The 10186-nt window shown below is 47.6% G+C and overlaps 1 protein-coding gene across 1 annotated transcript in view; it reads left to right on the top strand.

Annotated features, from left to right (window-relative positions):
* Positions 1-4599: 4599 nt before the first annotated feature.
* The window catches only part of LOC311329019 (fibrinogen C domain-containing protein 1-like), a gene marked incomplete at both ends in the record, with an annotated part of 99318 nt that continues 93731 nt past the window's right edge, over positions 4600-10186 (top strand). The window contains one exon of the mRNA XM_084462905.1: positions 4600-4671. Coding sequence (XP_084319031.1) covers positions 4600-4671 — 72 coding nt within the window. The remainder of the gene's footprint in view (positions 4672-10186) is intronic.

Raw genomic sequence — 10186 nt, 5'->3', positions numbered from 1 at the left:
TTTTATTATTATTATTTTATTGTGTTATTCATTTCCTAAACTCAGGGAACAAGGTTTAGTACATTTGAAAAGCCATGTATTGTGTGATGTTGCATGGCTGACTGACAGGGTATCTTCTTAAAGCTGAACTGCTCGTTGTATACGGGGGTTGCCATAGATCTGTAATGAATGTCTCTCTAGAATATTGTGCCAGTGACGGTTCCAGCCTTGTGATGCCCACCTCACGGGTTGAAAAACCTTCCTTCTTTCTCTTCAGTTGGACGGATGTGTCTGTGGTTTGGCAGGCCATCTGTTGTTGGTTGATTTCTTCCGTTAGTGTTCTGTTGGGAAATAATATACCAAACGTGCTTGTATTGGCTTGTCCAGTACAGCAGACCTTAAAAGCTTTATAAATGGCCTTATTGTGGAAAGAGCCCCTCAGATGTTTCGGAGACAGTGAGACTCATAAACCAAAGACCGGTCCATCTGGGGGTCGACTCTTTGGCACATGGGGATGTGTGAGGAATGATTGTTGAGAACCAAAAGCCTCAAATCAGTGATATGGAAGTGAAGAATGGAATGAACACCAAAAAAATGTTTGATAAGAATCTGAATACCCCTTTAAGAGTGTTGTAAATGAGCATTATCCTGGAAAGCTGTGTTCAAACTGTCAAAGTTCATATTGTATATGGAATATTTTAGTTGTTTTTTGCTTTCTGATTTGCAGGTGTAAACCTCTCTGCATTGTTATGATGCCTGGTGACTGCAGTCCAATGCTCAGATAACATCCAGCTGGAATAGATTGTTTATTATAGGGCATGGATATCATTTCATTGATCCTCTGATGTTAGCCTCAGTTGAATGTTGGAGAGGGCGCTGCCATATAGAGCCCTAACTGTCTACCTCAGGTTGTTACTCCAGAGCTGTTACTGTTGTGATGGATGCAGATCCCTGGCTGGAGGAGGCCAGTGTTAAACAGGAGAGATACGGGATGCACATCCTCCTCTTTAAGTTTCAAAGTTTGGTCCTTGTGTTGTAATGTTGTTCTTTTCTGAACACGTTTATTTAAAGGGACGAGGTGGAGGGCTTGGTACTGGGTCCTCCTCTCCGTAGCCAGGGCGGGTCTGTGAATGTACCTTTTGTATTTTAATTGGCCAATATTGCTACATCTTTTACAAGAACATCAAATGTGTAAAGAAAGAAAATGAGAATAGTAGAAATGCAAAATCCTCTACAAAAGATGCTACTGTACCAGAAGCTGAGTGTAAAACCGGACCCAGCCTGCGCTCTGTATAGAGGGATAGGGCTGTGGACTGGGCTCAGCATAGAGGGATAGGGCTGTGGACTGGGCTCTGTATAGAGGGATAGGGCTGTGGACTGGGCTCTGTATAGAGGGATAGGGCTGTGGACTGGGCTCTGTATAGAGGGATAGGGCTGTGGACTGGGCTCAGCATAGAGGGATAGGGCTGTGGACTGGGCTCAGCATAGAGGGATAGGGCTGTGGACTGGGCTCTGTCTAGAGGGATAGGGCTGTGGACTGGGCTCTGTATAGAGGGATAGGGCTGTGGACTGGGCTCTGTATAGAGGGATAGGGCTGTGGACTGGGCTCTGTATAGAGGGATAGGGCTGTGGACTGGGCTCAGCATAGAGGGATAGGGCTGTGGACTGGGCTCAGCATAGAGGGATAGGGCTGTGGACTGGGCTCAGCATAGAGGGATAGGGCTGTGGACTGGGCTCAGCATAGAGGGATAGGGCTGTGGACTGGGCTCTGTATAGAGGGATAGGGCTGTGGACTGGGCTCTGTCTAGAGGGATAGGGCTGTGGACTGGGCTCTGTATAGAGGGATAGGGCTGTGGACTGGGCTCTGTATAGAGGGATAGGGCTGTGGACTGGGCTCTGTATAGAGGGATAGGGCTGTGGACTGGGCTCTGTATAGAGGGATAGGGCTGTGGACTGGGCTCTGTATAGAGGGATAGGGCTGTGGACTGGGCTCTGTCTAGAGGGATAGGGCTGTGGACTGGGCTCTGTATAGAGGGATAGGGCTGTGGACTGGGCTCTGTATAGAGGGATAGGGCTGTGGACTGGGCTCTGTATAGAGGGATAGGGCTGTGGACTGGGCTCTGTATAGAGGGATAGGGCTGTGGACTGGGCTCTGGCTGGGTCCGGTTTTACACTCAGCTTCTGGTACAGTAGCATCTTTTGTAGAGGATTTTGCATTTCTACTATTCTCATTTTCTTTCTTTACACATTTGATGTTCTTGTAAAAGATGTAGCAATATTGGCCAATGCAAAAACTTGATACAGTATTGCACTTTAATGTTCTATTTTCCTGTTTTGCTGGGCTTCTACATTGAAGTTGAATTGACCATTGCCTATTAAACAGCTGGCCATGATGATCCCAAAAGTTTGATCATTTAATGTACACTACAGTCCCTCACACGATGTCAGTCAGTCCATGCAGGTGATGTCAAGATCAGTATATCAGTAAGCTTTCATCCAGCTGATTGTATTTGTAATGCAACATATTAACAACATTGGCAAATTGTAGTCTCTGCTTATAATCTTACCCAAAAAGTTGATCTGATACTCAGCCAGAGCCTGGAGAGGTACCCCAAAGCTTTGCACCTGCAACTTTATTCCACGACTCAATTTGGATTGCAGATTTCATAGTCTTTGATATCTATTGTTCAAACTGCTGTTATTGAATGTATTTTGAGCCTTAATGAAGTTAACTTCTAAAGAAAATTGTCCAGATCAAGCTAATTAAAATTAATATGCATTTAAGATGCTACAGCACTTTGCTTTCATCTTATTAATAGCCTACTTTTTAATTATATTTTTGTGCAGATTAGATCATTTGAATTATTTGTGTTTTGGGGACCTTTTATTTCTCATTAGGAAAAGGCATAAGATGGTTGATTAGTTATGATTCGTAACATGTTTACTATACATTGTAGGCAGGTCTAAGAACTTTAAAATAGACTTTAAAAATATAATTAAAGATTCTCATGTCTCATCTTAGGTACTGGCAGAGATTTTTTTGGAAGGATATGAAATAGAATGACTTGACAGAATATTGAATATGGTCAAGTAGGCTACTTCCATTCTGTCATGTAGGTTAGACTTGCCTTACTATCTGCTTTGAGAACCACCCTTGCAGTTCTGCACTTGTTCTCTGTCTCTAACTACTGTTAAACTCAAATGTTAACCAGAATAATTTGTTGATGTCAAAGACCAATTCACTTAAATTGGAAATGGCCCTTGACATAAACAGTATCCTTTCTTAAATAATATTTACAATTGTTTGTTCATATTCTGGCAATTCTAAATTAATAAATGGCATAGCCTACAGTAGATACAGTATTGTATGAAGAGTCTAGTTAATGCCTACTCAGCAATGTGGCATTGTGAATGTATGTGCAACTGAATATTGTGTGATCAAATTGATGTTTATATCCGAAGAAAAAAATGTTACTGGGGAAATCTACGCTGATCCACTGTCTCCATTCATACATGCATACACTCTACGGGCATTCTTCCCTAGGTCTCCATTAACATATCCCTACCCACAAATCTCGTTTTGCTCTAGGTTTGTTTCTGCGGAGTGAAGTCTCGAGGGTCGCAGAAGGGTTGGAGCGCAGGCGCAGTGGCCTAGCAGCCGCGCGCGCAAGGAGGACAGAACGGAACAGAGAGGATCACTGCCGTGCTGGAGCGCGAGGAGGACAGAACGGAACAGAGAGATAGAGAGAGAGAGAGAGAGAGAGAGAAAGAGAGGATCACTGCCGTGCTGGAGCGCGAGGAGGACAGAACGGAACAGAGAGATAGAGAGAGAGAGAGAGTGAGAGAGAGAAAGAGAGGATCACTGCCGTGCGGGAGCGCGCCGCGCGTACCGGGGGAACGCACTGATTGACAGCTGGGAGACACTGAGCGCCCCGCTCGGCATAGGAGCGGAGCCCACTCATCTGAACGTCGCTTCGCTCTTGTCAAAAGCATGATCTGTGCGAAATACCCTCTTCATGCAGATCAGCCGCTAAACTAGGGCAGGAAGGGAGGCATTATACCCCTGCCGCTGTGTCGGTAGTCTAGCAGTAGATGAGACGGAATCAAGGGCGCAGCATCTCAGCAAGCAGGCATAACGGTTTGCCTTCATTAACAAAACGGGGCATATGGTGTTTTTTCAACTTCACTGGCAGACCAACTCTAATTCTAGAACCAAAGGTTTTCTTCCAGTCTCACTCATTTGGATTACATTCTTGCTGTGAAAGTGTCGTTTTTGGAGGATTTTGTATTGAATTAGCCTATCAAAACAACTGACTTTTCTCTGGTCCGATAGGTTTGATATCCGCATTATATCAGTCTCTATTGTGCTCGACCAAATCATTCGGTAAGATTTGAACTTGTGTAAGTGCGTAATGAGCTCACTATGTGCGTGCTAGCGTCCCCGTCGCTCCTTCTACAGCCGGAGCCGTTCGGTCGAGGAGTAGTTTAGCCTCTCTCCCCTGTATTCGTTCCGTGAACACTTATTGTCCCCTTATCTATGGAGTAAGAAAGAGACTTAAAGATTTTCTTTCTCCCCCGCCTGGAACACCAGGCGGCTCTGGTCGAAAGCTTCTACAGAGAATGGTCAATGACCAATGGGGAATCATGAATACCTCTTCGGAACTCGAAGATGGGCAGCGGCATAAAAACCAGGTATGTGATCTATCCATCTTTACCCCCAGCTGTGCGATAGTAAATGATAGAAAAGGGAATGTAATGGCGTGTAAACCTATGCAGGTGTATCGTTGGCGCAGTATCGCCCCGGGGTGCTGTGAATAGCGCAGAACCCTTCTCCTCTCCCTGGATCTCCCAGCTCTTCCAGTGCTTGTCCCTGTCACACTTCGTAAAGCCACCCGGGGATCAAACGGATCACTAATAAGCTATTTTATTTCGCGCAACGCAAGGCTGGGTTGCCAAACAGTTATAGTAATTGTTGTACAGATTGGAGGAACGCAGATAAATCTCCCACTTATTTTCTAATATTGGATCATCTAAAACCGGGGCTGAGGCCAGTGTGTGAATTATGAGGCTGGCAGGTTAATTCTGGTTTTGTGCGCGTCGCTCTGCTCATACCGTCTATCTTGTTAAAACAAATGTGTTTCGTTTTGTTCAAACATTTGCTTGCGTGATCTCTCTTTAGAGTGTCTTGGGGGTGCTGGGATATATATTAGCATCCCTTAATTGCTCCGAACCACCCGTGGTAAAACGCGCGTCTGACCCCAGCTCAAATGAGTTGAAACGGACGTGCGCTGCGTTGCAGAAAGGCGAAATCACTTTAGGGAATAGTTAATGTGTGATCGCAAGGTCAGCGGAGGGTAATGTAGTTACAGGGGGACGCTGAAGCTGTGAATCCGCTGGTGGAGAACTCTTCTCTGGGAAGGATGTGGGGTTGTAGTCGGTGATTGAGGGGCTAGTCCACATTGAAGACGGTGCGTAATGCAAAAGGTTTCACAGCAGAATTCCCTTACTTGTTACATAGAATAGATCCGTGTAAATTATCTCCATATATGTGTTTAAATGAGAGATTCCGGGAAGGTGGGGGCCCATTCCGTCTCCCGCCTCCCACTTCCCGCCTTATGTGCCGTTTTGCGCGCACATGGTCAGAAATCGGAATTGATTGTGTATTGTAATTTCACATTGATACCAAGGTGCACTACCCACACACACACACACACACACATACACACACGATCCACATCCACAATCTGCCCGGAAAGAAACCACCACGACCACCAAAATGAGCGCATTTGACAAACTGCCTTAATTTCTCTCTCTCTCTCTCTAGAGAGAGAGAGAGAGAGAGAGAGAGAGCGAGCGAGCACACACACTCACATACGCTGAGAACTCGTTGAGGGCTGGCGGGGATGCCCCCTCCAAGGGAATGATGGTAATCAATAACATTCGGTGAGAGCGGGACCACCAAACTGTCTGAGAGAACACATCTAGAGGAGTGTGTGTGCATGACCAGAATACACACAGCTGCACCTTACCTACATGCATACTAACATGGCTGCTGCGCACACACACACAAACACACACACAAACACACACACACACACACACACACACACAAACACACACACAAACACACACACATGCTGCATATTGCTGCAGGCAAAACATATTCTTTGTCTACTCATAGCCTTATGTAGCTCCCCAGAAACTCACACACTTATGCTAGTGGCTGTGACTCAGTAAGCCAACGCTAGAGGGCTCGTCCACTCTAAAACGATGCTTACGTATTGTAACCCTAGTTCTATGAGTGGAGTGGAGTCCCACAGGGCTAGCTCCTATTGGATTGTGAAACCTAGCCAGCTAAGAAAAAAAACCATACACGTACTTGTGTCCAACCAGGTCCAGTGCACCACTGTATAAGTGGGTTTCGTCTGCACATCTGTTCCTAGCCGAAACTTTCAGCGAGAAGACTTTGAGTTCGGCAAAGTCTGCACCCTGTGGGGTTCTGCTCCACTCATAGAACTAAGGCTACAATACATAACTATTGTTCTATTTCGTGGTGTTCTTTGGAATGATGTTGAATGCCGAGCGCCAAAGAGTAAAAAGTCAAGTTTATTAAAGAATACTGGTACAAAGATCCGTTCCTCAGAGCAAGAGTGAGAGAACGAGCCCCGAGACACATCACAGGTCGATTCTTATAGGATCCCAATCATGTCAAAGGTCACTTATGAGTCCAAGTGTTATTTATGATACTGTCATGTGGGTGTTCCTCAGCCCCTGAGAAGGGAAGTATGCACCAGTCTCGCCAGGCACAGAAGGACTTAAGTCAACCAGCTGCCATACACAGACCAGGCCCAAACAGCCTAAAACTGGTTTCACATCTCTATCTGGCGGGACCAGACACACCATACATGGGAAGACTGTCACAAAAACAAACATACAATTGATCAAAAATACACATGCAGGGGTGTACAGGGCATACAATGGTTTAAGAATACACATGTGGTGATGTAATGCCATTTTAAAGGTCCTCTATTGTATAGGGACCTTTAATGTATATATACAAAAACAAAATTTTCCATACACTCTTTTTGGACCCATAAACAAAATTGGCCATCCAGGACAGAAGCCAGTGCTCCAAGGTGAGAACATACCAAAGGTTGGCCCAAACCAAGTACTGGCCCCTCCCCGCCACGCTCGGCTTATCTCAGCCGAGGGCAAGGAGAGGCATGTGAAGGGAGAGCCGGACCCGGAGGTTGGTTACACTGTAACATAACCCGTCCGAGCCTCTCCCAGCCCCAATGGGACAGGAGCGGAGCGCCACTCACCAGACGGTCCCGCCCTGGAACAACATGTCTAACTCTGACTCCCGCTGGCAGCTGTGACCAGCACAGACAATGCCACAGAGACAGATGACATGGATACAAGATAATAAAGGACAACAGGAGATGGTGATGACCAATTCGCCGCCGCACAAATGTCCTCCACAGACACACCATTGAACAGGGTAACCGATGTAGCCACGCCCCTCATAGAGTGTGCCCGAACAGCCCCAGGCAGAGGGCTACCCGCAGTCTCATAAGACTTGGAGATGCCCTCACAAATCCACTGGGAGAGACGTAGTTTGGACCTTCCCCGGACCGTGACAAAACAACAACTGGGGGGTAGTTCGAACCGCAGCCATGCACTGAACATAACAAGTCAGCGCATGCACAAGACACAATACATGTAAGCGTGCCTCTTCCTCACTCACATAAGGCAGAGGATCTAAGTCTCTCAGCTCCAAATCCTGTGCGCTGAACGCGCCCCGGACGACTTTTGGAACGAAAGATGAATCTGTGCGCAAAACAGCCTTGCTCCCATCACCCATGATGAGAAGACTGTCAGCGCTCTCAGATCACTGACCCGTTTGCCTCTATTGGGTCTTGATAGAGAGCCACTTAAGGGAAACCTTCTCCATTGGTTTAAAGGGCTCTCCTCATAGCGCGTTCAGAACCAAAAGCACATTCCAAGGCGGCACCGTAGCCTTGTGCACAGGGCGAAGACGGCGCACGCCAGTCAGAAAGCGCGTAACCAGGGGATGTCCATAAACCTCATCACACGGAAACCACACTTTGAGAGTGGATGCCGCTAGACCGTCCTCATGATCACACAGGTTTGGAGAAACTCTGGAGAATCATCTCAACCGAGCAGGACTCGGGAGCGATGTCCTTCTCTCCACACCAGCGCATAAAAGCGTCCCACTTGCCAAAGTCAACCGTAGTAGTGGACGCAACGCGTGCACTCTGAATAGTGCTGACCACAGCCAGAGGGAGTCCTCTACCAGACAATCTCCACCGTTCAAGAGCCAGGCCAACAGCGGCCGCCCAAGAACCGGAGGCATGCAAATCAAGCCCTCCGCCTGGGGCAGCGCGTTCGGCCACTGAGGGATGAACCACAGTTTCACAGACGTCATGGCCATCACCTCCGCATGCCATCTTGCCCAGTACCGGTCCGGCGCTATCAGTATCACTTCGACCCTTCGACCGCACTCTGGCTAACAATGGTAGGATTAGTTCCACTGGTGGGAAGGTATACAGCAGCACCTTTGGCCAGGGGGCATGCACGAACGTGTCCACACCCAGCAGAGGCTGGTCCTGCTAACTCTGAGAACGAGAAGGGATAATTTGCGTTCTCTCTCGAAGCGAAGAGATCCACCTCGAAGAGATCCACCCCTTCCGAACCGAGCCCAGAGCTGAGCCACAATCCGAGGATGTAGGCTCCACTCGCCCGGATGAGACCCCCCTTGGGACATCAAGTCCGCCCCGACATTCAGGCAGCCGACAATGTGCTGTGCCGTCAGAGACCGGAGGTTGACATGAGCCCATCGCCACAGGGCCACTGCCAATCGTTGAAGCGCCGGTGACCGAACTCCTCCTTGCTGGTGGATGTAAGCTACTGTGGTCTGGTTGTCTGACCGCACCAGCACATTTTGCCCCCTTACCAGGTGGGGCAGGGGCGAGCAGCTGGACCCTATTGAACATAGACATTTTCCCTGCCTCGAACAGTTGAGTCCAGCAGTTGTCACGTCTGCTGTAAAAACCAAGAGAAGACACCACAGCTCGAACCATCAAAGTTTTCAGATGGGGCAGTAGCTAATACCTGGAACCATCGTACTCACAACACCCCCCCCCTCCTCCTCCATGCCAAGGACCTACAACACGGCTCTGCCATTTGTAGCTAGACTAGCCACAACACGAGATGCAGACTGTACAACCAAAATAACAATTGGCTGTATTTTTATTGTCGCCTTAATGGAAACGTCCTGACCGTCGCTCTTAAAAGACCATGGGGGGCAAGGCAAGACAGTCACGCATCTCGGCGCACCGTGGTTAGGTGTGTCACTTCTGTCCCCAAGCCTGGAGGTAGGCAGCCACACTGGTCGGGACCGGGCCGGGCGGGACACTCTGAACTGGCTGGGCAGGGAGAAGCGAAAGTTGGCTGGATAGAGAGATAGATAGATAGATACACAATTTGTATTCTTGCCTTTTTATCATGTCATGTGTTGTCAGTTAGTTGATTTTATTGTTATATGTTTCATGTAGGACTACAGATGGAATGTAGCTCTGAGCTAAATCTGGTGTATCCATTTGAATGTTCTTGAACATTTTATGAACGTGCACATTGTCCTATCCAAATAAACTTTTTAATGAATGAATGAATGAAAAGGTGGAGGCGTCGAAAGCCCCGAATGCCAGCGGAGGAGCCGGGCGACTGGCAACAGGTGGGCGAGACATCATAGCTGGTTGTTTAGGCTTGTTACGAGACTTGTAACAGCCACCACAAACAAACCAGATTCACTTACCAGTGGGTTGAGGAGGACGTTCCTCTTCAAGCAGACCAGTTAGTGACAACCTAGCTAACAACCTAGCTAACAACCTAACATCCGTCGCAGCCAAAACCTCTCGGAGGGGAACATCTTCTTTCTTCTCAGTCTTCTTGCGAGCTGGAATTTTCTTGGAGGAGATGTGCAGGCAAAGCCTGCTTATACAATGGTGCAACGGACCTGTCTGGACACAGGTGCATGGATGGTTTTTTTTCTACAGTCAATTGTAGCTGGCTAGGTTTCACAAGCCAATAGGAGCTAGCCCTGTGGGACGGAGCTCCACGAAATAGAACTACATTACATTTCACTTCTATTTCTCCCTCTGTTCTCTCTCCTCCTCTTTAACCA

The sequence above is a fragment of the Borostomias antarcticus genome (assembly GCF_949987555.1).
Source record: "Borostomias antarcticus genome assembly, contig: scaffold_79, whole genome shotgun sequence".
NCBI classification, from domain to species: Eukaryota; Metazoa; Chordata; class Actinopteri; order Stomiiformes; family Stomiidae; genus Borostomias; species Borostomias antarcticus.
The sequence above is the reverse complement of the archived record's forward strand: the minus strand, read 5'-3'. Positions and strand labels throughout refer to the sequence as shown.